Source organism: Neofelis nebulosa, chromosome 12, assembly GCF_028018385.1.
Source record: "Neofelis nebulosa isolate mNeoNeb1 chromosome 12, mNeoNeb1.pri, whole genome shotgun sequence".
Taxonomy (NCBI): Eukaryota; Metazoa; Chordata; class Mammalia; order Carnivora; family Felidae; genus Neofelis; species Neofelis nebulosa.
The window spans coordinates 37,370,814-37,397,225 of NC_080793.1; the positions used below are offsets into that span (position 1 = coordinate 37,370,814).

General features: G+C 53.1%; 1 protein-coding gene across 4 annotated transcripts in view; it reads left to right on the forward strand.

The window, feature by feature from the left end:
- The window catches only part of TLN1 (talin 1), a 31,907-nt gene that overhangs the window by 4,067 nt on the left and 1,428 nt on the right, over nucleotides 1-26,412 (forward strand). For 2 of the 4 annotated variants that reach the window (XM_058694964.1, XM_058694962.1), the window contains exons 2-54: nucleotides 2,219-2,381; nucleotides 2,626-2,723; nucleotides 2,982-3,111; nucleotides 3,218-3,370; nucleotides 3,630-3,772; nucleotides 3,887-4,014; nucleotides 4,733-4,793; nucleotides 5,438-5,542; nucleotides 5,873-6,028; nucleotides 7,023-7,124; nucleotides 7,288-7,364; nucleotides 7,588-7,768; nucleotides 7,917-8,030; nucleotides 8,151-8,259; nucleotides 8,477-8,685; nucleotides 8,804-8,902; nucleotides 9,298-9,348; nucleotides 9,902-10,069; nucleotides 10,234-10,528; nucleotides 11,099-11,265; nucleotides 12,076-12,204; nucleotides 12,383-12,499; nucleotides 12,587-12,700; nucleotides 12,892-13,026; nucleotides 13,175-13,303; nucleotides 13,900-14,002; nucleotides 14,126-14,334; nucleotides 14,695-14,814; nucleotides 15,022-15,219; nucleotides 15,416-15,555; nucleotides 15,738-15,831; nucleotides 15,934-16,023; nucleotides 16,133-16,255; nucleotides 17,416-17,559; nucleotides 18,034-18,195; nucleotides 18,429-18,569; nucleotides 18,663-18,844; nucleotides 19,038-19,170; nucleotides 19,377-19,478; nucleotides 19,568-19,738; nucleotides 19,830-19,979; nucleotides 20,089-20,190; nucleotides 20,267-20,386; nucleotides 21,239-21,385; nucleotides 21,559-21,725; nucleotides 21,839-22,022; nucleotides 22,113-22,238; nucleotides 22,334-22,450; nucleotides 24,788-24,973; nucleotides 25,101-25,208; nucleotides 25,755-25,860; nucleotides 26,061-26,185; nucleotides 26,282-26,407. In XM_058694964.1, coding sequence (XP_058550947.1) covers nucleotides 2,252-2,381; nucleotides 2,626-2,723; nucleotides 2,982-3,111; nucleotides 3,218-3,370; nucleotides 3,630-3,772; nucleotides 3,887-4,014; nucleotides 4,733-4,793; nucleotides 5,438-5,542; nucleotides 5,873-6,028; nucleotides 7,023-7,124; nucleotides 7,288-7,364; nucleotides 7,588-7,768; nucleotides 7,917-8,030; nucleotides 8,151-8,259; nucleotides 8,477-8,685; nucleotides 8,804-8,902; nucleotides 9,298-9,348; nucleotides 9,902-10,069; nucleotides 10,234-10,528; nucleotides 11,099-11,265; nucleotides 12,076-12,204; nucleotides 12,383-12,499; nucleotides 12,587-12,700; nucleotides 12,892-13,026; nucleotides 13,175-13,303; nucleotides 13,900-14,002; nucleotides 14,126-14,334; nucleotides 14,695-14,814; nucleotides 15,022-15,219; nucleotides 15,416-15,555; nucleotides 15,738-15,831; nucleotides 15,934-16,023; nucleotides 16,133-16,255; nucleotides 17,416-17,559; nucleotides 18,034-18,195; nucleotides 18,429-18,569; nucleotides 18,663-18,844; nucleotides 19,038-19,170; nucleotides 19,377-19,478; nucleotides 19,568-19,738; nucleotides 19,830-19,979; nucleotides 20,089-20,190; nucleotides 20,267-20,386; nucleotides 21,239-21,385; nucleotides 21,559-21,725; nucleotides 21,839-22,022; nucleotides 22,113-22,238; nucleotides 22,334-22,450; nucleotides 24,788-24,973; nucleotides 25,101-25,208; nucleotides 25,755-25,860; nucleotides 26,061-26,185; nucleotides 26,282-26,407 — 7,176 coding nt within the window. In that variant the 5' untranslated portion in view covers nucleotides 2,219-2,251. Of the gene's footprint in view, nucleotides 1-331; nucleotides 646-2,218; nucleotides 2,382-2,625; nucleotides 2,724-2,981; nucleotides 3,112-3,217; nucleotides 3,371-3,629; nucleotides 3,773-3,886; nucleotides 4,015-4,732; nucleotides 4,794-5,437; nucleotides 5,543-5,872; nucleotides 6,029-7,022; nucleotides 7,125-7,287; nucleotides 7,365-7,587; nucleotides 7,769-7,916; nucleotides 8,031-8,150; nucleotides 8,260-8,476; nucleotides 8,686-8,803; nucleotides 8,903-9,297; nucleotides 9,349-9,901; nucleotides 10,070-10,233; nucleotides 10,529-11,098; nucleotides 11,266-12,075; nucleotides 12,205-12,382; nucleotides 12,500-12,586; nucleotides 12,701-12,891; nucleotides 13,027-13,174; nucleotides 13,304-13,899; nucleotides 14,003-14,125; nucleotides 14,335-14,694; nucleotides 14,815-15,021; nucleotides 15,220-15,415; nucleotides 15,556-15,737; nucleotides 15,832-15,933; nucleotides 16,024-16,132; nucleotides 16,256-17,415; nucleotides 17,560-18,033; nucleotides 18,196-18,428; nucleotides 18,570-18,662; nucleotides 18,845-19,037; nucleotides 19,171-19,376; nucleotides 19,479-19,567; nucleotides 19,739-19,829; nucleotides 19,980-20,088; nucleotides 20,191-20,266; nucleotides 20,387-21,238; nucleotides 21,386-21,558; nucleotides 21,726-21,838; nucleotides 22,023-22,112; nucleotides 22,239-22,333; nucleotides 22,451-24,787; nucleotides 24,974-25,100; nucleotides 25,209-25,754; nucleotides 25,861-26,060; nucleotides 26,186-26,281; nucleotides 26,408-26,412 lie in introns of those variants that run through there. The other 2 variants (XM_058694963.1, XM_058694965.1) reach the window with 2 other exon arrangements.

Genomic DNA, 26,412 nt, shown 5'->3' on the forward strand with positions numbered 1-26,412 from the left:
CCCTGTCTTTCTGCAGCTCCCCTTGTGGGTATCTGCTCTGACTATATCTCCCTGTACCCCCGATTCTTTACCACCACCACCCCCCCCCCCCCCCCCCCCCCCGCCCCGTACATTGACATTCCATTCCTTGCTGGGATTTGACCTCTTGTCCTCCATTCCCCCCCCCCCCCCCAATTGCCCAACTCCTCTGGAATGCATCTCAGGAATGTCTTGAGGGAGGAGGAGCTCCCTGGGAGGGGGGTATGGGGGGTATTGTTGCTGTTCCATAAAACATGATGGAAACGGGAGCAAAGTTCTCAGGCCAGAGCAGGAACTGGATAGCTTCTCCCCATACTTCCAAGGGCTTTGTTCTTTGCCCTCATCACCTCCAGTTCACTCTTTAATTCCCTTTCCTCCCTCACCCTCTGGTAGCTGTATGGGTGTCCACTCAGTACCAGCCTGGGAATAAGGGTAGGCATGACTCATCTCCCTTATCGGGGTGTCACCAGAGGTTTCCTTGAAGAAGATGGGGGCGTCCATGTCCGGAGGAAATGGGGGAGACATGCAATTTCAGGTTAGGGTAGAGGGTCCTTTCAGTCCTGCCCTCAGCTCCTCTGACTGCTGTACTTCACTGACCCTCCAGCCCTCCAGCAACCCCACAGCCAGGTCTGTCAAGCTACTGGGAGAGGTGGCCGAGGAATGGGGAGGTGGGCAGCGAGCTGGAACTTGGGAGACTGGAATGGTCCTATCTTGTTTGGAAATAAAAACAGAGTGAGCTGTGGTTTCTTCTCTTGTGAGACTCTGGACTGTTTATAAGGTCAGAAATGTCTATCAGATTCTCTGATCCACACCTTTCCCACATCTGCCTGCCTCCTGTTTCTACCTAGATTTCCAGTCCCTTCACCTCATCCTTCCTAACCTCTTTATTCTCCAAATACATCTCCCTTCCCTTTTCCTGGTTCTCAGCTGGCTGCTGTATCCCAGCACCTCCACCTCTTGTTTTCAGCCTTCCCCCGAGCCCAGCTTTTCCCCACCTGGGGCCCCCAGTTTGCTGGGGGGGAGGAGGGGATCGGCAGCCCGGATTTGCTCATTCTCTTAGTTGAGAGGAACCAATCCCCATACCAAACTGGGTCACATCATCAGCTGCCAGGCAGACTGGTCCTCTTGTGCACTGGGTGCCACCTGCAGGGGTTCCTCCAGCCTGCTGAGAGGTGGTGCCAGGAGAGTGGGGGAGGTGAGCATGGGACTGATATCACGAGCTACACCGAAAATACCATCAAGGGAGGCAGTGAGATGGAGAGCAGAGTGTGAGGAGGACTTGCTGAAAACCAGAGAGCATGAGAGTTGTAGTGAGGACTGGGTATTAACTTGGTGACTTGGAGCAAGGACTGAGTTAGAGGGACAGGGCTCTCTGTCTGACCTGCCTTGAAACTACCCCACCTGCCCCACCATGGTCTGATATCCATTCTGCAAAATTGGGGAGTTGACTAGGTAATTTCTGAGATCCCTCTGGATTAGAGAATCATAATTCTATCTTGACTGCCAGGGAAGCCAACCACGGGGCCTGGCTCTTTGGGAAGGCCCCCACCATGTGAGGTTAGAGGAAAACCGGGACAAAAGTAGGCCTAGATAGCTTGAACCACCAGTGTTTGGTCTTCCGGCCGGGCTAGGTCGAGTCAGTGTTTGCAGGCTTCAGGAGCTCTCGGGAATTCTCTCATATAACATCCTCATTTTGCAGAGGAGGCTAAAGCTGTCAGAGGGGAGGTCACATGATGAGTCAGGACAGAGCTCTGAAAATCCCAGACAGGAAAAAGCTAGCAAGACATAGTGGGAGACAAAGAGAAAAAAAAGACTGAACCAAGAAAAGATGAAAACAAGGCAAAGGCAGGCCTGGGAAAGGAGCAGGGATAAGGGGCAAGAGAGAGACACTTGGTAGAAAGAAGGGAGGCACAGATTCTAATGATAGGGATGGGGCAGTGTCCTCAGGGAACACTACATTTCAGACCTGCTGTTGCACCTTGCAGACCGACTCTCCTTCACTTATCTTAGATGGTTAGGGTTGGTTCTTTTGGCATAAATAATCTTTCACGCTTTAAAATTCTGAAATGAAACAAAAACAACCGCATCACTATCTGCTTTGGTAAGTCCCTTTCAAAAACACGGCTCCCTGGGGCACCATCTGAGGGACCTCCTCTCCTCTAATGAGGGTGTGCTCTAATGCCCTAATACCACGGACCAGGTGTAGCCAGGCTGGAGAGGAGAAGCTGCCACCATGGTTGCACTTTCGCTGAAGATCAGCATCGGGAATGTGGTGAAGACGATGCAGTTTGAGCCGTCTACCATGGTATACGATGCCTGTCGCATCATTCGTGAGCGTATCCCAGAGGCCCTGGCTGGCCCTCGTGAGTCTGAGTTACCTCGGTGGGTGGGGTGGGAGTCTTCAGTCCCTTCTTGTTCCCAGGCTCTTGGCTTTAAGGGATGACCCCATTGTCCCTCAAGGCTACTCATCCCTCACGCCTGTGCTCCGCGGTTCCCTCTGTTCCCTTTAGGCCCACAGTCCCTGGGGAAATAATAAGGTGCAACAATGCAGCCATTCAGCCACACTGGGGTCCTCATAGGTCTGAGGTGATCCATCCTCTCTTTTAGCCAGCGACTTTGGGCTGTTTCTGTCAGATGACGACCCCAAAAAAGGCATATGGCTGGAGGCCGGGAAAGCTTTGGATTACTATATGCTCCGAAATGGGGTGAGTATCACTTCTTCAAGGACCACCAACATCCTCTTCCGTCAGCTTCCCCACTCCACCTCCTGTTTTCCGCACCCACATCCATTGCCTCTGATCCTCTCCAGACTGTCTATCACAGGCAATCAAAGTACCCTGCTTTTGAGTGAGCCATCGTCATCTTACCTTCAGTAACCTACTTTCCTCCCCTCCGGCCATGGAAAAAGGAAGTAATACCTCTAGCTTAAAGTAGGCTCCTACCTCCTATTCCCGCCCCAATAGGACACCATGGAATACAGGAAGAAGCAGAGGCCCCTGAAAATCCGTATGCTCGATGGAACTGTGAAGACTATCATGGTGGATGACTCTAAGACTGTCACTGACATGCTCATGACCATCTGTGCCCGCATCGGTAAGGGGTCCTAGTGGGGCTGAGGGCTCAGGGATGGAGGCTCCAACTCTACCAGAAAACACGGGTGCAGTGCCTGGGATGCTACCAACCCCTCGCGCTCCCCCAGGCATCACCAACCATGATGAATATTCACTGGTTCGAGAGCTGATGGAAGAGAAAAAGGAGGAGGTGACAGGGACCTTACGAAAGGACAAGACACTGCTACGAGATGAAAAGAAGATGGAGAAACTAAAGCAGAAGTTGCACACGGATGATGAATGTAAGCAGAAATAGAAAAAAGAGGGCACTGGAAAATGGGCAGGGGGCCAGGGGGCAGCTGTTTATTTGTTAGTTATTGACTACCTGCTTTTGTAAGATGCCGTTTTAAGATACAGGATGCATCAGTAATAAAGTTCTACACTCATGGAACTTATCGGTGAGAGAAGGTAGGAGATAAAGAACAAACAAACAGAAAGCCAAAGACCAGGCAGCACAGGCGCCCTGGGGGCTTCGCATTGAGGGGACTCTCTGTGTCCCAGTGAACTGGCTGGACCATGGCCGCACACTGAGGGAACAGGGAGTGGAGGAGCATGAGACGCTTCTGCTGCGGAGGAAGTTCTTCTACTCAGACCAGAATGTGGACTCCCGGGACCCCGTGCAGCTGAACCTTCTTTATGTGCAGGTGTGGAGAGGATTTACCTGGGATGAGGGAGGTACAGAGAGGGGGGCAGAAGCACAGCGAGGGGTATTCCCGCACCCCCACACAACATTCACCTCCTTTTCTTGTGCTCTCCAGGCACGAGATGACATCCTCAATGGCTCCCACCCTGTCTCCTTCGACAAGGCCTGTGAGTTTGCTGGCTTCCAATGCCAGATCCAGTTTGGGCCCCACAATGAACAGAAGCACAAGGCTGGCTTCCTCGAGTGAGTGACCCACATCCCGCACCCTGTCAGGACCCAGGACTCCCTGCCATTGTGACCCCAACAGCCCTGCCCCCATCCCAGGCCTTCTCTCTCCATTTCCGCTTCTGAAGTACCAGGGTTTGACCCACATGGGTACCTGTTTCGCTGCCATCAGCCATTTGTTTCCTCACTGGCCCCCTGTGGAACATGAAGGTAGCCTAGAATCTGCCTCTACCCCATACCTCTCAGGCAAGCATGTAGCTCTTTGAGATTCTCTGAAGAATTTGACTGTAGTGGCTAGAGGAAAACAGTACATTTTTCCTCATAGGGAACATTAGACTTAGAAAGCTTCACAAGTCTCATCCACTGAGAGTTCTCAGAGTGAATAGAGTTCGGCGCCGCTTGCTTAACTTCCTCCATGCATGGTCATCCTTCTACCGAGCTCCTTCTGCTCTTGGTTCCCTGCAGTAGTGCTCTAGACTCTTTCCCTCAGGGACTGGGCCTGCAACTCAGGTTCCCTTGTCCCTTTCCCTATAGGGAGAGACGCAGGCTGCACTCCAGAGCTAATGCTAAGTCATCTCGATTTCATGGACAATCCAGACTCTCTTACCTCGAGCTTTCCTTCTCCCCAAAGATAATACTGTCCTAGACATTTCCTCACGCCCCTAGGCCCACAGTCCATGGCCCACATACCCCCGATGCTGTCCACTACATGCTGACCCTCCCTTTTCTGGTGTAGCCTGAAGGACTTCCTGCCCAAGGAGTATGTGAAGCAGAAGGGAGAGCGTAAGATCTTCCAGGTGAATGGGGGCAGGGGAAAGTGTTTGGGATGCCCCGGGAGCTTTGCTGCTTAATCCTACTGACTGAATGGACCCCCGGCCCCTTCCTTGTCTCCTCCCACCCCGCTTCCACCTGCCAAGCTGTTCTCCCACCTCTCCTGTGCCAAGAAAGCGGAAGACCTGGGCTTTTCATCTCAGCTCCATCACTGCATTTGCTGTGGAATTCAGTTCAATATTCTTGGTTGTTTTTTTCTTTGCATCTAACATGGGATGACAGTACCTGTCCGGGGTAGGATTGATAGGAAAATCAAATGAGATAGTATGCCTGAAATTACTATGAAAAGTATATCTTTGTACAAACATAATGTGTTATCCCCACCTCTTGAATATTCAGCCCCAAAAGTCTTCTATCTCACCTTCTACTTCCTATCTGTTCACGTCTCCAGAATGTCTGCAAATTCTTTAACTATATTCCTTGAATTGTTGCTTCTGCGTATCCTTTGTCAGTCCTCATCCCGTCACCCTCTCGTTTCTCATACCTTGCACCCCCTAACCTTTCCTGTGCCCCCTACAGTATGCTCCCATCGTAGTTAACGTCACAACTCCTTGTCTGTGATGCTATCCTCCCACGTTTCGCTAAACATTTCTCCATTTTCTACTCTAAGGCACACAAGAACTGTGGGCAGATGAGTGAGATCGAGGCCAAGGTGCGCTACGTGAAGCTAGCCCGTTCCCTCAAGACCTATGGTGTCTCCTTTTTTCTGGTTAAGGTGGGTTACAGACCCTTCTCACCATCCTCCTTATTTCCACTCTTAGTCTTTCCTCTCAAAGTCAGGCCCTGCCCTTGGTTACACTTTCCATCATCCCTACAAGTCCCATTCTCTCTACTTGCTCTGACCTTGTGAAAACTTGCCCTGTTGTCAGCCCTCTGCCACCAACTTTCCTCCAGACCCTGCCTTCTCCCTAGTGGAGCTTGTCCTGGGTCCATCCATAGACACCCAGTTCAGCTCTCCCACCCTCCTCAGCACCCCCTTGTGGTCTAGATCTGATCTGCTCGTTCACCTCTCTGGCACTAATACCAACAACAATCTGCCTCACAGGAAAAGATGAAAGGAAAGAACAAGCTGGTGCCCAGGCTTCTGGGCATCACTAAGGAGTGTGTGATGCGAGTGGATGAGAAGACCAAAGAGGTGATCCAGGAATGGAGCCTCACCAACATCAAACGCTGGGCTGCCTCTCCTAAGAGCTTCACCCTGGTGAGTCCGGGTGCCCAGGAGGGAAAGGGCTTTGGAATTTCCAGACGGGGGCAGCTGAGAAGTCTCTCCCCTCCCTTGGGATAGTGCACTGAATGTGACTCCAGAAAAAAGGAGGACTTTACAGGACCCTGGGGGTCAGAGAGAAGGAGAAGCTTTGCTAGAGAGTTGTGCTTAAATGACACAATCTTTGCAGTCCACAGAACTTGACTGTAACCAGCAAACTGAGCTCACAGGAGACTTGGGGAGAGGGAAGAAAAAGGTGAAAGAAAGAAAAATAAGCCTCCCCTCTTTCAGCAGCAACTATACAATAGTTTTCCCCCTGGCTTTATATTTCGCGGTATTAGGGATTAGAAACTGATACCACCTCAATGAAGTGCCCTATCGAGGGGACAAGAATTTAATAAAGGCTATTTTTCCATTTTGGATACTAGTGCTAACTTTCCATTATGGTCATTCAATGACAAATGTTTGTGTCTTCCCAGCTTTATTATCAGGGTGAGAGAAAAGCTATTTCTTTTTTTTTTTTTTTTTTAATTTTTTTTTTTTAATGTTTATTTATTTTTGAGACAGAGAGAGACAGAGCATGAACGGGGGAGGGTCAGAGAGAGGGAGACACAGAATCTGAAGCAGGCTCCAGGCTCTGAGCTGTCAGCACAGAACCCGACGCGGGGCTTGAACTCACGGACCATGAGATCATGACCTGAGCCGAAGTCGGACGCTTAACCGACTGAGCCACCCAGGCGCCCCGAGAAAAGCTATTTCTTAGACAGCATGCATTTGAAACTATGTAGCATGGAGACTGCTCCTCAGAAACAAAATGTTGCCCTCTGGGGAGAAAAATAAATGGGAAATTGAAGAAGGGTAGGCTTCTCTCTAGAGGGCTGTTGGCAGGGGAAGACACCCTCACCAGCTTGGCCTTGGGGCTCCCATCCTACCCTTTTCCATTGTGGGTAGATACAGGCTCTCCCACTGAGCCCCCACCTTGTCACCCTAGGATTTCGGGGACTACCAGGATGGCTACTACTCAGTACAGACAACGGAAGGGGAGCAGATTGCACAGCTCATCGCCGGCTACATTGATATCATCCTTAAGAAGGTGCCTGCCCCAGTCTTTTCCTTATCTTCCCTCACCTTCTACCCAAGCCAGTCCTTTAGAAGTGAGGACCCAGGTTCTGGAAAAAGGCTGAGTAGGGAAAGAAGAGGCTGCTTTTTCCCTGCCTCTCTCTTCTTTAATTCTTGTTCCTTTTTCCTTCCTACAGAAAAAAAGCAAGGATCACTTTGGACTGGAAGGAGACGAGGAGTCTACTATGCTAGAGGACTCAGTGTCCCCCAAAAAGTACGAAGGTTGCTGGGCTGATCCCGTCCCCCAGGGGCAGGGAAGGCAGGGCCTGACTCCAACGACTGTTGAGGGGTGGGGAGTCCCTAGGATGGTTCCTTAACCGGTCACAGGCTATCACACATCCCCCTAGACCACAGGACCTGCAAAGGTAGTACAGCTGGGTGGCAAGGAGGTTAAGACAACAGTCCTCTGAGTGCCGCCCCGTGTGTCCCCTCTCTAGGTCGACAGTCCTTCAGCAGCAGTATAACCGGGTAGGGAAAGTAGAACACGGCTCTGTGGCCCTGCCTGCCATCATGCGCTCTGGAGCCTCTGGTCCTGAGAATTTCCAGGTGGGCAGCATGCCACCTGCCCAGCAACAGATTACCAGCGGCCAGATGCACCGGGGACACATGCCCCCTTTGGTAAGAGTGCTTCCACTGCCACCACGGTACCAGGCCTTCCTCCCCATATCAGCTGTTTGTCTTCCCACGTCCCTGTTCGTAGTCCTGTCCCCAGCCCACCTCCTCTTTCCTCTAAGCGTTCTCTGTTTCTCCTCCCCTTGTCTTGTAGACATCAGCCCAGCAGGCACTCACTGGGACCATTAACTCTAGCATGCAGGCTGTGCAAGCCGCCCAGGCCACTCTGGATGACTTTGACACTCTGCCCCCTCTGGGCCAGGATGCTGTGAGTATGGGACGGAGGAGAGGCCAGCGGTGCTGAGGCTGGGACTCACAGGAACGGGATCGGGGTTAACCGGACCAGAGCAGATCCTGAACTTTGCCTCTCTCTCGCTCTCTCTTTCAGGCCTCTAAGGCCTGGCGTAAGAACAAGATGGATGAATCAAAGCATGAGATCCACTCCCAGGTAGATGCCATCACAGCTGGTACTGCCTCCGTGGTGAACCTGACAGCAGGTAGGCCGGATGCCAAGTCCTATCTGTATGTGGTGGGGGTGGGGGAGGAGGAGCGCGTGCAGGCACCAAGTGTGACTGGCTCCATGTGGGACTGCCCCTCAACTCAGGGAAGAGACCGTGTCTCTCGGCACACGTTTGTGACTAACGCCTGTGATTGCACCTCTCTAGCCCATTGTCTGGCCTGCTCGCCTCACGTGTGCTCCTCTTCCTCCCTCAGGGGACCCCGCGGAGACAGACTACACGGCAGTGGGCTGTGCAGTCACCACGATCTCCTCCAACCTGACGGAGATGTCCCGCGGCGTGAAGCTGCTGGCCGCCCTGCTGGAGGACGAAGGCAGCAGTGGCCGGCCTCTGCTGCAGGCCGCGAAGGGCCTTGCCGGGGCGGTGTCAGAGCTGCTGCGCAGTGCCCAGCCAGCCAGCGCTGAGGTCAGGGGCCACGGCTGGCACTAGGGAGGAGACCCCAAAGGAGGAGGGGGCAGTCCAGATTGTGGGATGGAAGTGTGGGACCTGTGGGCAGCTTCTGACCGGTGTCCACTCTCCACAGCCCCGTCAGAACCTGCTGCAAGCAGCTGGGAACGTGGGCCAGGCCAGTGGGGAGCTGTTGCAGCAAATTGGGGAAAGCGATACTGACCCCCACTTCCAGGTTAGTGACTTACCCAGCCCCTAGAACGGAAGCTTCTTGGAAGTAACCTCTGACCCTGAATCCAGCTCCTAGTCCTGTTACTACAAAGTGACTTCTCAGCGCCAAACGGAAGATGTGTTTGCAGGGAATGACATTGGGAACCTCCATTCCCTTTTGAAGGCATGAAAATTTAGAACCCCTGAATCCAAACTGAATCTACCAGGTCACCCTTGGCTGATGATATTTTGTAGTCGCCTGCCATCTTCTCCTTGTCTTCCCTATATATAGCCTTTGTCCCAGCTCGACATCTTGAAGCTGCCTCCATACCACCCTGAGGACACTGTTCCTCTAGGTCCCCCTTCCCCACCCCATGCCAGTTTCCTCAGCTGACTTGTCATCCTGGATTTCCCACGCAGATATGTGCACCCAGAGGGGCTGGGGTTCGATCTCCCCCCGAACCCCCCACGGTAATGGCCTCTGGCCTGGGCCTTCCCAGCTTTGTTCTCTCTGAGCCGCATACACTCGCTCTGCACCTCTCCCCCAGCCTCCTCAGGGGGCAGAACATGATGGAGATGGGGAGGCATGTCACAGGCAGGACTTGGGAAAATGGGATCCGGGAGGGTTGTATGGGGTCTTGTACTCCAGGGTGACTGCTTCCAACCAAGATTGAGAAGAAATGGAGAAAAAAAGCTGGGGGTGGGAGGGACCCCAAGAGGTATCTCTCTCCATCCCATTGTAACAGCACCGCCCCTCCCTCCCCATTGCGGTCCGAGTGTATCCGTCTCATGCGTTTCTCCCTCTGGTGTAGGCTCTGTTTCTCTCGGTGTGGGTTTGTTCCTTGGTGGGTGTTCTGTCCTACTGGGCGCTCAAGGCAGGGGCTTGGGGTAGCTTCTGGTTGCTTCTGCATACACTATCCAGTGATTGGAGTCAGTGGGAATAATGAAACCGCTCATGCCTCTGAGAAGGGTCCATGGATCCCAAGCTCGATCTCAGGCCATGCTGACAGTGCTTTTCTCACAGGACGTACTAATGCAGCTAGCCAAGGCCGTGGCAAGTGCTGCAGCTGCCTTGGTCCTCAAGGCCAAGAGTGTGGCCCAGCGGACAGAGGACTCAGGGCTTCAGACCCAGGTCATTGCTGCAGCGACACAGTGTGCCTTGTCTACCTCCCAGCTGGTGGCCTGTACCAAGGTGAGCCACAAAGGTTGCATTAGCCTGTGCTGAGGGGTGATGGTGCCACACACAGGAGCCTGTCATTTCACCTCTCTGGCTCCTTCTTACCTATTCCGGTGGCTGTGGGACTCCTCACGACTCCTTTCCATTGCCTTCATCTCTGACACTTGCTTTGCCCACAGGTGGTGGCACCTACAATCAGCTCACCTGTCTGCCAAGAGCAGCTGGTGGAGGCCGGACGCCTGGTGGCCAAAGCCGTGGAGGGCTGTGTGTCCGCCTCCCAGGCAGCCACGGACGATGGGCAGCTGCTGCGGGGGGTAGGAGCGGCGGCCACAGCTGTCACCCAGGCCCTGAATGAGCTGTTGCAGCACGTGAAGGCCCATGCCTCAGGGGCTGGGCCTGCTGGCCGTTATGACCAGGCCACTGACACCATCCTCACTGTCACCGAGAACATCTTCAGTTCCATGGGTGATGCTGGTAAGGACACCACTCCTGGGAAGACAGAGAACCCTATTGAGGCTCCCCGAGCCCATTGGGCACTCCCTTGCAGACCTGCCAGTCCCCGCTAAGGACTCAGCAGAGTAGACCATGTACTTATTAAGCTCTCTGAAACTTCCAGTTTCTCATCTGTAAAGCAGGAATGTGATCCCCGTTCTGCCTTCTCGGGTATATTTTGGAGAATATACAAAAGCATACACAAACGTAGCTGGAAGTTGGAAGGTGGCATTAAGAAATAGCCTTCTCCACTCCACCCTACCTGCTCACTCCCAAAAGGAGTGCACTCCTTCACAAGGAGTGCAAGACTATTTACTGAAAATACTCGTTAGAGACTGTCTTCTCTCCCATAAAAGTTCACCGGGAAATCTGTCCCTCTCCAAGACCTTAAACCCAAAATACAATAACTCCAGGGGAATCACTTTGAGAACCTTTGTGTCTCTTTAACTGCCCCCCAAGAGCCCTGTCTACCTTGCCTGCACCCCTTTCCCCCACCCTGGCACCCTCGCAGTGTCTCTGACTTCCTTACCTGATAGTGCTCTGTCCTCTCAGGTGAGATGGTACGACAGGCTCGCATCCTAGCCCAAGCCACCTCTGACCTGGTCAATGCCATCAAGGCTGATGCCGAGGGGGAGAGTGATCTGGAGAATTCTCGCAAGCTATTAAGCGCCGCTAAGATCCTGGCCGATGCCACAGCCAAGATGGTGGAGGCTGCCAAGGTACGAGCCCTCTGTGGCCAGCTCCCAGACTGAGACCTGAAGGGAAGTAGAAGGGTCCAGATGGTCACCCTTTTCTGATGGGAGAGACCCAAGTAAAGCAGAAAATATAAGAGTGCTCAGGAAGTAAAAGCACCCTCGGTTTCAGGTGCATAGGGGCCCAGGCTTCCAGCCACTGTGACTGCCAGGGTACTTGGTGACCGACATGCCCTTTTTCTTCCTCTGAGTCCACGCTCTGCTATCCTTACTTTTCCCTACTTTGTTGCCACCACCTGCCTTCTTCCTGGATCCCTCTGCTTCATGGCCTGTCCTGGGAATGCATATAAGCACTCAGTCCTGGGACCTCTGCTGCCAGCAGTACAGAGAAAGACAGGCAGTGGGACACAGAGTGCAGATGACCGTCGGGAAGAAGCCAAGAGGTTCTTGCACTCCCCGGGCTCTGGGGCTTTCCAGTTTGCAGGAGTAACCAGCTCCCCTGCTTTGGTTTTTGAAATCCCTGCTCTAAACTGAGTCCTCCTTGTCCCAAAGAGCTTTAAACACACCCTTTTGCCAGTGGCATTTAGGGGGCAGTAGGGAAAGAAACATAGCTTCTTCCCCCAAAAGGGAAAGAAGAAACGGTTCTACCTGAAAAGGGCCCAAAGGGAATCTAGGGGCCCCCTGATTCCCCTTTGCCTGCTTGAGGCAGCTCATCTCAGCTGTGATTACCTTTCAGTGGGGACTTTAGGAAAACATTTGAGTCTGGAGAGGTCAGAGCAGAGCTTATTTGGGGCGCACAGGGATGCTGGGTGAGGACCGTCTCTCCGCTTCTCTCAGGGAGCAGCCGCTCACCCTGACAGTGAGGAGCAGCAGCAGCGGCTGCGGGAGGCGGCTGAGGGTCTGCGCATGGCCACCAATGCGGCTGCGCAGAATGCCATCAAGAAGAAGCTGGTGCAGCGCCTGGAGGTGAAGCTAGGAAATAACCCAGGAGCGGGAGTGTGGGTGCTGTGGGAGGAATGAAACCGGGAGGGTTGTGCAGAGAGAGACTCTGTCACTGTTTCCTTGTGGGATAGTGTGGCCAGGGTGAGCCAGGGACTGGGCAGGGGAGCGCCTGGGGCTTGTCCTAACTACTCTGTCCTCACAGCACGCAGCCAAACAGGCTGCAGCCTCAGCTACACAGACCATTGCAGCAGCCCAGCATGCAGCCTCCACCCCCAAGGCCTCTGCTGGCCCCCAGCCTGTGCTGGTGCAGAGCTGCAAGGTGAGACTTGGTGGGAGGAGATGTGGGACGAGTGGGACTTTCCCCCAGTCTATGGGGAGGTGGCTCTCATGACATTTTCACCCACAGGCTGTGGCAGAACAGATTCCACTGCTGGTGCAGGGCGTCCGAGGGAGCCAAGCTCAGCCCGACAGTCCCAGTGCTCAGCTGGCCCTCATTGCTGCAAGCCAGAGCTTCCTGCAGGCAAGGCACCCTCTCCCCACCTCTCAGACGAGACCCTTCCCACCCTTCTAAGTCCCCTAGATCACCCACAGTTTGAAGCTCTACCAGTAGCCTCCTTCCCAGACTGAGCTGCGGCACTCAGTGTCCAGACCATCTTTAGTCCCTGTACCCAAGCAAATGGTACATTCATCTGCCCACCTGTTCCTCAACAGCCAGGTGGGAAGATGGTGGCCGCTGCAAAGGCCTCAGTGCCAACAATTCAGGACCAGGCTTCGGCCATGCAGCTGAGTCAGTGTGCTAAAAACCTTGGCACTGCATTGGCTGAACTTCGGACCGCTGCCCAGAAGGTAAGGGAGCTGGCCATCTTTGGAAAATGAGGGTGGAGTTCTGGGATGATGGGGAGTCTGCAGAATAACCTAAAACAGGGATAATTGTACAACATGGGACATTAGTGGGACACAGCAGTACCTCTTGTACCCAGACTTGTTATTGTAGGCTCAGGAAGCATGTGGGCCTTTGGAGATGGATTCTGCACTGAGTGTGGTACAGAATCTAGAGAGAGATCTGCAGGAAGTGAAGGCAGCAGCTCGAGATGGCAAACTTAAACCCTTACCTGGGGAGACCGTAAGTATTCTTAAGACCTTTTTTTTTTTTTTTTTCCCAATGTTTGTTTATTTTTGAGAGCGAGAGTGCAAGCAGGGAGGGGCAGAGAGAGAGGCAGACACAGAATCCAAAGTAGACTCCAGGCTCTGAGCTGTCCGCATGGAGCCTGATGCAGGGCTCAAACCCATGAACCATAAGATCATGACCTGAGCTAAAGTCAATGCTTAACCAACTAAGCCACCCAGGTGCCCCTAAGATCTCATTCTTTTTTTGTTTGTTTGTTTTGTTTTTATATTATTTTTGGGAGAGCGCAAGCGGGATAGGGGCAGAGAGAGGGGGACAGAGGATCTGAAGCAGGCTCTGCGCTGAGCCCAATGTGGGACTCAAACTCAAGAATCACGAGATCATGACCTGAACCAAAGTTGGACGCTCAACCAACTGAGCCACCCAGATGCCCCCCTAAGACCTCATTCTTAATCAAACTCTGAGGTTTTCTTTTCTGCCTGCACCCTGGAGCTGCCCAAAACCTTCATTAAACTGCCAGCTGACCTCAACTAGTTTCTTAAGTTCCCTTTTCCTGGTTCCTTCTGCACCTGAGTCTCCTGCTTCTTCCCTAGATGGAGAAATGTGCCCAGGACCTGGGAAACAGCACCAAAGCTGTGAGCTCTGCCATTGCCCAGCTGCTAGGGGAGGTTGCCCAGGGCAATGAGAATTATGCAGGTATGTGGGCAGGGCTGGGAATGGAGCTGGGAGCAGGAGCTGAACGAGAGATAGAGCTGATGGAGAAAGCCACTGGAACCAGGGCCTGGCAGTGAAAGCCCCTTTTCCCTTCTGTCTCCCCAGGGATTGCAGCTAGGGAAGTGGCAGGTGGGCTGCGGTCACTGGCCCAGGCTGCTAGGGGTGTAGCTGCCCTGACATCGGATCCTGCAGTGCAAGCTATCGTGCTTGACACGGCCAGCGATGTTCTGGATAAGGCCAGCAGCCTCATTGAGGAAGCAAAGAAGGCAGCTGGCCATCCAGGGGACCCTGAGAGCCAGCAACGGCTTGCCCAGGTCAGGTTTGGGAAACAGACCGCTTCCCCGTACGGCCCACCCTGACTGGAACAGAGTCTCAGCCACACTGACAGACACCTTCTCAGGTCTGCTCTTGACAGCTCTTGTCTGGATTCCACCCTTTCCCTCAGTCCTAGTAGAAGTGTCTCAACCTGCGGCAGGGTTTAGCTGAACGCCAAGCGTGGGGCAGTTTGGTCACTATCACTTGAAACTCTAACTTCAGCCCCTTCAGCTACACACGCCCTTTCCTCCTCACTTTTAGAGGCAGTAGAGCGCTTATTTCCCAGGTCCCATGAGTGGAGGAGGTGCTCTCCCAAATGGTTTCTTTTTTGGCAACACCCGTCTCCTTTTCTACCTCAGGTGGCTAAAGCAGTGACTCAGGCCCTGAACCGCTGTGTCAGCTGCCTGCCTGGCCAGCGAGATGTGGACAATGCCCTGCGAGCAGTGGGAGATGCCAGCAAGCGACTCCTGAGTGACTCGGTAGGAAGACCAGGGGTGTGGGGGGCACGTAAAAGCTGAAGACTCCAAGCTTCTCTCCACGTCTAGACCTCTCCTTGACCTTGACTTCCCAGTTTTACCCCCTTTTGTTACTCCCAGGCTCAGTGCCCACCTCCCAGCACTCCTTGACTAGACTCTCCCTCACATCGTCCCCCATGTTGGCTTCTGACTTTCTTTCTGACCCCGCAGCTTCCCCCCAGCACTGGGACGTTTCAGGAAGCTCAGAGCCGGCTGAATGATGCTGCTGCTGGGCTGAATCAGGCAGCCACAGAACTAGTGCAGGCTTCTCGGGGAACCCCTCAGGACCTGGCCCGAGCCTCAGGTCGATTTGGACAGGACTTCAGCACCTTCCTGGAAGCTGGTGTGGAGATGGCGGGACAGGCACCGGTATGCAAAGGCACGGGGTCTGTTTCAGGGGTTAGACAAGAGGTGCCTGTGTGACTGCATGGTCCTAACCTCTGCCCGGCTCCCCCCACCCCCCACCCCCCTCTAGCACTATTTGAGTGTCTAGGACACAGAGCCTTTTAGAGACAGATAAGAAAGGACTGACCGGACAACATGTTGACCTTTTCGCCTTCAACAGAGCCAGGAGGACCGGGCCCAGATCGTGTCCAACTTGAAGGGCATCTCTATGTCTTCAAGCAAACTTCTTCTGGCTGCCAAGGCCCTATCCACAGACCCTGCTTCCCCCAACCTCAAGAGTCAGCTGGCTGCAGCTGCCCGGTAAGTAGGAGCTGGGAAGCCCAGCCCTGGAATGTTGAAGAGACTGGGGAGGGGACATGTCATGAGAAGTCCCAGCTTAGGAATGGTTACAGATGAAAGAGAAATAGCTAAAGACTTTCTATGCGTGTAGGACCCAAGAATGATGACCTGTGCATGCATTCACTCGACTCTGTTCCTCCCAGGGCGGTGACCGACAGCATCAACCAGCTCATCACCATGTGTACCCAGCAGGCGCCGGGCCAGAAAGAGTGTGACAATGCCCTGCGGGAATTGGAGGTGGGTACTTGGCAGGCTAAGTGCTGTGAGGTTAAGGAAGGTACTCTGGGTTTGGGGGTCAAAAAGGTGTCTTGAACCTTACTTTGTCCTCTCCCTATACAGACAGTCCGAGAACTCCTGGAGAACCCAGTCCAGCCCATCAATGACCTGTCCTACTTTGGCTGCCTCGACAGTGTAATGGAGAACTCAAAGGTAAGTGTGGCAAGGAACCCGGAGGGCAGAGGACAGGAAGATGGAACTAGGAACTCCTCTACCCCTCTGAGGACAGGAACTGGCTCTCCCGAAACCCTCTGTTTCTTAGGTACTGGGCGAGGCCATGACGGGCATCTCCCAAAACGCCAAGAACGGAAACCTGCCGGAGTTTGGGGAGGCCATTGCCACGGCCTCCAAAGCCCTCTGTGGCTTCACCGAGGCAGCTGCTCAGGTTATTCCCCTGCGACGGTCCCTGCAATACCTCTGCTTTCTCTACCCCACCTCCTCAACAGCCGGGCCCTTGAGTAGATAATCAAGAAGTTATGTTTGCAAAACCAACTCTGTGGAAACTGGTTCTTTCCCCTTCTGAGTGGGGGTGTTTGTCAGCAATCATAGAATACCAATAGTTCTGGCTGCTGTCACCCCTGAGCCCCTGGTACCTTGGGTTATGATTATACTGTCTAATGACGGGGCCTTTTCCAGCCCTGGCTTTCTTGGTATATACTAATTACCAAGTGCAAGTCATTTTTCACATAGTTACTACTTTATTAAAATAGTGCCAGTAACTAAATTTCCAGTTATTTGAGTCACCGCTTAACTGTGCCTTTTTATGCAGTTATGAAGTATAAACACAACCCATTAGCTATGAGACTGTTTTGCTTTAGTATATGAACCCTTAAGACAAACTGGCTTGAGAGTTCATCTCAGAGTGTTTCTCTGAAAGCCTCAATCTTGCTTCCTCAATCTCCCCTATTGCCCTTTGCCCTGTTCTGTTGGGTGGCCTCTTTTTTATGGTATGAAAAGCATAAAGAGGAAAAAGAAGAGCTACTATGTGTTAAATGAAGTATGAATCAAACCTATGATGGTCTTCTAATCGTAAAAATAAATTTGGCAATCGTTATACCAATCCCTTGCCTCTTTCCAAATCTCTGAAGCTTGGAAGTGTTATAAATGTCGATGATCCTAACAACCTTCCCAGTATTGGAACTGTTTCAAAGAGACTTTGTGCTCATGCACATGTGTGTGCACGTGTGTGTGGCAGGGTGGCTTTCAAACCTTTTTTTATTTCTACTTAGAGTAAGCAGTACTTTTTTCCTTATGATCCAGCAGATACACATCTCAACAGAAGTTTGATTAAACTCTGTGTGGTTTTTCTTTTTTTTTGCTTTTCGTTTTTTGTTTCTTTTACTTTTTTAACCTTCTGAAATGTTCGAGCACATTTAACAAAACAGGAGCGTTTTTTTCTTTTTTATAGCGTAATTATTATTTGTTAACATACTGCCACTCACACAGAACCCTGGATGCTAGACTTGTCCCTACTATCACTGTTTGATCTCACGTGGGGGATATTCTTGATTTCTCACCCCACCCGCATCCCTTCTCTCTCTCCAGGCTGCATATCTGGTGGGGGTCTCTGACCCCAATAGCCAAGCAGGGCAGCAAGGACTGGTGGAGCCCACACAGTTCGCCCGTGCAAACCAGGCGATTCAGATGGCCTGTCAGAGTTTGGGGGAGCCTGGCTGTACACAGGCCCAGGTAACTTAAGGGAACAGGTGCTGTGGGCGAGCCTGGGAGAGGGTGGCGGGCCAGGATGGACCGGCCCCATGAAGAGAGAGGGAGAGGCGAGATGTGGGGAAGTAGAGGCTGGAGATGCATCTGTGACCTTCCACACACAGCTTCTCTGTAGGTGATTGTCTTCTCCTGCCGTGTTTCTTGTCACTCTTAGTTACTGCTAAGTTCACAACTCCTCTGTAGAAGTTTGAATCCACTCTCCTACTTACCCTATTACGGGTTCTCCATCAGTGTGTCTGTCTCTCATTTCCCCCGCCCCATACCGTTCACCTTTGGGTATCTGTCTCCCACATCTTCCCTTTTCAGGTCACTCTGTCCTTCCTAATTAGACTTCCAAAGGTACCGCTTTCCATCCCCAAGCCTGCAGGGGCTCTCGCCTGGGTGTGGAGACTTCCTTCCTGCCCTCATCGTGGCTCTTCCACGTGTCTGTCTCCTCAGGTGCTCTCTGCAGCCACCATTGTGGCGAAACACACCTCTGCACTGTGTAACAGCTGCCGCCTGGCTTCTGCTCGCACCGCCAATCCTACCGCCAAGCGCCAGTTTGTACAGTCAGCCAAGGAGGTGGCCAACAGCACAGCCAATCTCGTGAAGACTATCAAGGTTGTCAGTGTTTGAAATTCCCAGCCTCCCTCTGACCTGTCCGGTCTTCTCTCCCCTGGTTCCCCCATCAGTCCCTGAAGCTTCTACCAAATCCCATCTGCCTGAGCCCAAGCCCTTTCCTGTCCATACTGCTCATCACCAGCCTCTCCTCACCTCTAGCCCAGGAGAGGAGAGCCAGGCGTCACTTCCTTTGCCTACAGTCAGTCCTGAGGGCCTGTCACTTCCACTTCCAGGCACTTGATGGAGCTTTCACAGAGGAGAACCGTGCCCAGTGCCGAGCAGCAACAGCCCCTCTGCTGGAGGCTGTGGACAATCTGAGTGCCTTTGCATCCAACCCTGAGTTCTCCAGCATTCCTGCCCAGATCAGCCCCGAGGTGAGGCGGCGTGAAGACAAAACCGATGCACCAGCTGCCCCCTCGTCTTTGCAGGAGTCTTGAGACTCACCTCCCTGCCTCTTCTCTCCCCAGGGCCGGGCTGCCATGGAGCCCATCGTGATCTCTGCCAAGACAATGTTGGAGAGTGCCGGGGGACTGATCCAGACAGCCCGGGCCCTAGCAGTCAATCCCCGGGACCCCCCGCGCTGGTCAGTGCTGGCTGGCCACTCCCGTACTGTCTCAGACTCCATCAAGAAGCTTATTACAAGCATGAGGTATTGAGTGGGTAGAGAGCCAGTGTGACCAGGGAACATACTTGTAACAGCGTGGGGTGGGGACGAGGAGTGCAATGAGGTGGGATAGTGTTGGAGGGCCCTTGTTGTCCAAGAATCAGGGGATACGGGGAAAGATAGGCCAGCCTGTTTTAAAGGGATCTTCTTGGTGTTGGAGCCTATGATGTATCTATAGGGACAAGGCTCCAGGGCAGCTGGAGTGTGAGACGGCCATTGCAGCTCTGAACAGCTGTCTGCGGGACCTAGACCAGGCTTCCCTCGCTGCGGTCAGCCAACAGCTTGCTCCTCGTGAGGGAATCTCTCAAGAGGTAAGGGGGAACAGGGTTCTACGAAAGGTTGTGTCCGGGAAGAGAGATGGCAGACTCGAGAGGATGGGGGGTCCAGGTGTGTGCCTCACAGAGACATCAAGGGTATGGGAGGAACATTCCAAGGGGTCTCCATCAGTTTGGTATGGAAGGAAGGGGAGGGTCCTGTTCCAGTTCACAGTTAGGGCTAACGTTCACTTCCTCGCCAGGCCTTGCACACTCAGATGCTCACTGCAGTGCAAGAGATCTCCCACCTTATTGAACCGCTGGCCAGTGCCGCACGGGCTGAAGCCTCCCAGCTGGGACACAAGGTACCTGGGAAGACACGTGGGTAGTCCCAAGGTAGGGCAAGCGAGGGTTCCTGGCCCAGCTGACCTTCCACTCGAACCCCTTGCCGCAGGTATCCCAGATGGCCCAATACTTTGAGCCGCTCACTCTGGCTGCAGTGGGTGCTGCCTCCAAGACCCTGAGCCACCCACAGCAGATGGCACTCCTGGACCAGACTAAAACCTTGGCAGAGTCTGCCTTACAGTTGCTGTACACAGCCAAGGAGGCTGGCGGGAACCCCAAGGTACCGAAGGCGGGAGGGAGGGCCTGCTAGTAAGAGGTCAGTGAAGCAGGAACAACAGAGCCCACCTCCACTCACTCACTCTGTCCCACAGCAAGCAGCTCACACCCAGGAAGCCCTGGAGGAGGCTGTGCAGATGATGACAGAGGCCGTAGAGGACCTGACAACGACCCTCAACGAGGCAGCCAGTGCTGCTGGGGTTGTTGGCGGCATGGTGGACTCCATCACCCAGGCCATCAACCAGGTTAGAGTCTTGGGGTGCCTGTGGTCAGTGGCTACCCTGGGCTAGGGTCCCCGAGCACTGTGTCAGACACTCTGATAATCTTCCTACTTCCCCCATCTTACCCCCTCAGCTAGATGAAGGACCAATGGGTGAACCAGAAGGTTCCTTCGTGGATTACCAGACAACTATGGTGCGGACAGCCAAGGCCATTGCTGTCACCGTTCAAGAGATGGTGAGTTTGGAAGAGTATAAGATTACCCCCAGAGAGCTTAGTTTGGAAATAACTTTACTTCTTCTGTTATCATCAGGTAACTAAATCAAACACCAGCCCTGAGGAGCTGGGCCCTCTTGCTAACCAGCTGACCAGTGACTACGGCCGTCTGGCCTCACAGGCCAAGCCTGCAGCTGTGGCTGCTGAGAATGAAGAGGTAAACACGGGGGCAGCTGCCGTGAATATCTTCCCCCAGGCCCTCACAGAAAGTCACAGTGGCGTGCCCCTTGTCCCCATCATGTCAGCCTCTAGGGCTGTCCCACCTTTACTCTGTCTAGTCTTCTATAGAAAAGGGAACACACGCTCAGGACCACTCCACTAAAGAGTGATCAGGGGTGCCTTGGTGGCTCAGTAAGCATACGACTCTTGATCTTAGGGTCATGATTTCAAGCCCTGCATTGGGCGTGGAGCCTACTTAATTAAAAAAAAAAAAAAAAAAGTGACCAGGGCTGTGTAGGGACAGGATCAAAGTCACAGGGATAAAGGAGATAGCCCACGATCTAGAGATTTCCTGGTCTGCTGCCATTGCCTCTGTCGACACTCCTGCTATCCTGCAGGTCTATAATCTCTTCTTAGTTCCTCCTTGTTGCAGACCCATGAAGCTCTTCCTTCCCTAAGCTCCTGGCTTTCCAAGAAAGCAAGTAATTGGATCTTAGCATGACACACCTAATCCCCAACCCCAAACCCCTCCCTTACCACATACGGCCAAATTGTAGTCCCTGGCCCCCTGATTCACATCCCCCAGCATAAAGGGCTTCTCCTCCACCTCCTCACTTTGCTTCACATAATCCTCACCAGTTGGTGCCTACATGCTATTATTTTCCATGTGTAGGAGGTGGCCTCCCGCCTGAAGGACATGAAACAGGGAATCTGCACGCTGGGCACTTGTTCTCACCACCCTTTAGTCTACGATGCATGTTTTGTTAGGTCCTTAGTGACTCCTCCAAGCACAGTTGGGGGCACCCTGAGTGTCTTGTAAAATCCACGTCCCTTTCCCATCTGCTCACAGATAGGTGCCCACATCAAGCACCGGGTGCAGGAGCTGGGGCACGGCTGTGCTGCTTTGGTCACCAAGGCAGGCGCCCTACAGTGCAGCCCCAGTGATGCCTACACCAAGAAGGAGCTCATAGAGTGTGCCCGGAGAGTCTCCGAGAAGGTGACGGTGCTCGTCCCCATGGACTGGGGGGCTGGCTCCCCAACCCTGTAGCCTCCCTTCCCATCCCCCTCCAACCTTCCCAGCCCTCTCCTCCGTCCCTTTTCCCAGGCACCAGTGACCTTTCCCTTCCACGAGGCACTGACCAGAGTCTCCATGTGACTTTCCTCCCCCAGGTCTCCCACGTGCTGGCTGCACTCCAGGCCGGGAACCGTGGCACCCAGGCCTGCATCACAGCAGCCAGTGCTGTGTCCGGCATCATCGCTGACCTCGACACCACCATCATGTTCGCTACCGCCGGCACCCTCAATCGCGAGGGTGCTGAAACTTTCGCAGACCACCGGTGAGGAGGGAACTGGGCCTCACAGAGGCAAGCGGGGAGTCGGGGGGAGCAGAAGAGGCTGGAGGGTTTGGAGGAGGACTGAGAAGGGCTGACCGGGCTGGGCCCTCCCTCAGGGAAGGCATTCTGAAGACTGCAAAGGTGCTGGTGGAAGACACCAAGGTCCTGGTGCAGAATGCAGCTGGGAGCCAGGAGAAGTTAGCACAGGCTGCCCAGTCCTCCGTGGCCACCATCACCCGCCTTGCTGATGTGGTCAAGCTGGGCGCAGCCAGCCTGGGAGCTGAGGACCCTGAGACACAGGTATCCATTTGACACCCCTAATTCTGGCCAGAAACACTGCCTGTTCCCCCTTTCCCTCCCACAGACCAGAGCCTCTGCTCTCCCACGCAGGTAGTGCTGATCAACGCAGTGAAAGATGTGGCCAAAGCCCTGGGAGACCTCATCAGCGCAACAAAGGCTGCAGCTGGCAAAGTTGGGGATGACCCCGCTGTGTGGCAGCTCAAGAACTCTGCCAAGGTTGGAGGGAATGAGAGAGGGAATGAGGGGCCAATCGGTGCACTTTCTCCTGTTCCTTAAAACGCCCCCCTCTCCAACTCCTCTGATGCCCCCAGGTGATGGTGACCAATGTGACATCATTGCTCAAGACTGTGAAAGCCGTGGAAGATGAAGCCACCAAAGGCACACGAGCCCTGGAGGCAACCACAGAACACATACGGCAGGAGCTGGCGGTGAGCAAGTGTCTGGAACACTGGGGACTTGGGTTAGAGAGGGATCAAGACAGATTGTCAATCTGCATTTCACATATATTCACAGACAGAAATGTAGAGTCGCACTCATTCTCCGCGCTCACTGCCAGACTTCCTAAGTGAGCTGCACTGGTGTCTTTCCCTCCCCCACCTACTTAGTCCTCAGCATTTCACACCTGCCTTCCCTCACCCTCCCACTTTCCCCAGTCACCAGTGCCCCTTAGCTGCCACATTCAGTGCCCTCTTCTTGGCCATCATCTTCTTCAAACATTTCCAAATCATTTGACTTTGTTAACAAGCCTCTCTGGAATCTTTCTTCCTTTGGCCCTCCTGACACTGGCTTTGCTCTTGCTTCTCCAGCATCTCTTCTGTAGTCGTCATCAAACCACCTTCAACCTAGTAAACGTGGAGGCTGGCCCAAAATGGTGCAAATCGCCTGATTTCCCTGTCCTCTTCTTTGGCAAGTTTAACCACTTTCACGATCGTTCTCTGGCAAGCTGACTTCACCTCTGAGTTTAGTTGTTCTCAACTGCCTGTCTGACATCACCACCAAGAGGCCATGCCACCCAGCTTCTGGCCCCCAAGCGACTTCCTCTTCCCATCGTAGCAGCCTCCATCACCTGTGACTTCCCTGTCTTCTTCACCAAATCCCGGCCACTGCAAGTCCTCCCAACCACCCTCCCTTCTCTTCTTTCACCCCTCCTCTCTCTGCCCCGTCAGCACCCTGGTTGGGATCTTCATCCACCCTCCTCCACTTTGATTGCCGTGTTAGTTTTCTGCCTCATCCTCCCCTCTCCCTTCAATCTCTTGTCACTCTCGTCTCCTCCTCTTTCTCATTTCCGAATTCACCTTTCTGACCCTCTCCTTGGAGAGGAAAGTTAACTGAAATTCTTAATTTTCTGCCTCCCAAACCTTATCTTTCACTCATCTTTCCTATCTTGGTAAGTGGCACCTTTTAATAACTCAGCTTCTAAAGCCAGGAACGCAGCTGTAATGTTCTCTCGTTCCCACATCTGAGCGCATCAGCAAGACCTGTCAGTGCTCCCTCCACGCGATCTCATGTTCTCTCTTCTCCATCACTACCACCTCCAGATCATCCCCAGTCCTTCCGTGCTTCTGTGTATTTGTGCGCTAGCCTCCATCTGTTCTCCCTGCCCCGACACTCACCCCTCTGATGCATTCTCTGTACACTGTAGCCAAATACACTTTTGAAAATATAAATTAGATTGTGTCACTTTGCTTAGAACCCTTCAGTGACTGCCCTGCCATCTTTGGTAAAATCCACTCTTGGCCGCCACTTCCCAGGCCCCTGCCAACTTCCCTAGTCTCATTGGTCTTGCTCCTCGCCCTTCCCCAGCCCCAGGCCGCTGCACTGTCACTCCTGCTGCTGCAGGTCCTTGCACTTGCTTTGCTTCAGCTTTTTTAACATCTGGCTCCTTCCAGTCCTTCAGGCTGAAGCTTGAAGTCCTCTCCTCTGGGTTGCCTGGCTGGCTCAGTCCATAGAGCATGTGACTCTTGATCTCAGGGTTGTGAATTTGAGCCCCACATTGGGTGTAGAAATTACTTTAAAAAATAAAGTAAAATCTTAAAAAAAAAAAAAAAAAAAGCCTCTTCTGAGAGAGGCTTCCCTGGCCATCTACCGGAGAAAGGACCTCACTTTTGTTTCTCAGCACAGCACCCTCTTTACTTCCTTCACAGCCCAGTTCAGTCTTTAGTTTTTCTGTGTGTTTACCTATTTATTGTCTGTGTCCAAAACTATAGGCTAAACTCCACGAGAACAAGGACTTTGTCTCCTTTATTCCTCATTGCATTCCTAGCACCTCACACAGAATCTACCACTAGCCGATTTTTAATAATTTGCTGGACGAACACATACATCAAAATATTTTTGATTTTTATATGTTATGTAAAAGTCCAAGTTCCTTGGTCTGATAGTCAAGGCCCCAAAAACCTTTTCTTCACCATCCCTGTAATTCTAGAACATTTTTTGGTACTGTCTTCACTTGACATTCTGGTTATTCATGCCCCCATTTACCTAAAATGCCTTCCTGTTATCTATGTCTTTTAAGATGCAGCCCCTTGCCCCCACTCTGCCACTCACCCCTTCAAGGCTTCTCTGTAGTTGAGGAATAAAAACCCAGCTCAAATAACCCAGCTGTGATGTGTGAATGTCTCCAAGGACCTGACCTACAATAAGTAATCATTGAATGTCTGTTCTTGAACACATGGATGAATGAACCGGATTATACAAGTAGAGTGCTACGCTGTCTTACGGTCTCACACACTGTACAATTTTTCTTTTTGTCTTATCTGCAACAGGTTTTCTGTTCTCCGGAGCCACCTGCCAAGACCTCTACCCCAGAAGATTTCATTCGCATGACCAAGGGTATCACTATGGCAACAGCCAAGGCTGTTGCCGCTGGCAACTCCTGTCGCCAGGAGGATGTCATTGCCACAGCTAATCTGAGTCGGCGTGCTATCGCAGATATGCTTCGGGCTTGCAAGGTAAAAACCCTGATAGGCAGAAGCCTGAGACGGCGCAGCAGCTTTGGGGCAAAACATGGGAGGGGCGAAACTGCGGGGGCTTGGGCCTGGAACTCTTTGGGATCCTAAAGCTAACTGTATGGGATAGGAAGCAGCTTACCACCCAGAAGTGGCCCCTGATGTGCGGCTTCGAGCCCTGCACTATGGCCGGGAGTGTGCCAATGGCTACCTGGAGCTGCTGGACCACGTGCTGCTGGTAAGGAAAGCGGGTGTTGTCTGCTCCTCACACCGGCCTCCCTGAGTACACAGTCCCCTCCCGTGTGCCTCAGTCCCAGCTCTCGATTCTTTTGTTCAAATCTCCTTCCCACTCCACCTTCTCTTTCCCAAATCTGTTCTGATTTCCAAGTCTCCCTTCCACTGGGGCCCCATCATTCTTAGCATCTTTGGTTTTCCCACTCACCTCTTCCTCTTGGTTTTTCTTATCTCTTCTCTTCCCACCCAACCTCCCCCTTCTCTACCTTCATCGTCTCTTCTTTCTTCTCATTTCATCATTCTCCTTGCTCCTTGTCAGCCGGTGAGTGACACACAGCCCCTGTCTTCACCCTGTGTACAGTGTGATGCCCAGGGTGCACCTGCCCAGGGGGCATGGTGTTTGACGGCTGTGGTGTGGAGGGGTCTAGGGATGGGGTGGGGGGTCACGGTCTGCCCTGTTTCTTACCTCTGGTAGGAGCTCAGATCTGATGCTTTCTGCTCCCTGCCCGCCCCCCACCCCACCCCCACCCCCACCCCCACCCCCCCCCAGACCCTGCAGAAGCCAAGCCCAGAACTGAAGCAGCAATTGACGGGACACTCAAAGCGTGTGGCTGGTTCAGTCACTGAGCTCATCCAGGCTGCTGAGGCCATGAAGGGTGAGAGGTGACCAGGGACAGGGAGGGAAGGGAAACCTTTGTCATGGGGAGATCTCTGCTTCCTGGTTGGGCTGCTCTGAGTTGGCTGCTGCCCACAGTCCCCACAGGTGCCAGGGGCCAGTGATACTAACCATGCTGCCCAGTGCTCCTGACATCCCTGCTCTGCCTTGGCCCTTTTCTTCCTCCCTTTGTCACACCAGGAACAGAATGGGTGGACCCAGAGGACCCCACAGTCATCGCTGAGAATGAGCTCCTGGGAGCTGCAGCTGCCATTGAGGCTGCAGCCAAAAAGCTGGAGCAGCTGAAGCCTCGGGCCAAACCCAAGGTCAGTCCTCCTGCCTCCTGTTCCCTACCCTCCCGATGGCAGAATGTCCCTACCTTCATTTTGCATCTCTCTCTACAATCTTTCTCTTCATTTTAGGAGGCAGATGAGTCCTTGAACTTTGAGGAGCAGATATTGGAAGCTGCCAAGTCCATTGCAGCAGCCACCAGTGCCCTGGTAAAGGCTGCATCAGCTGCCCAGAGGGAACTGGTGGCCCAAGGGAAGGTAAG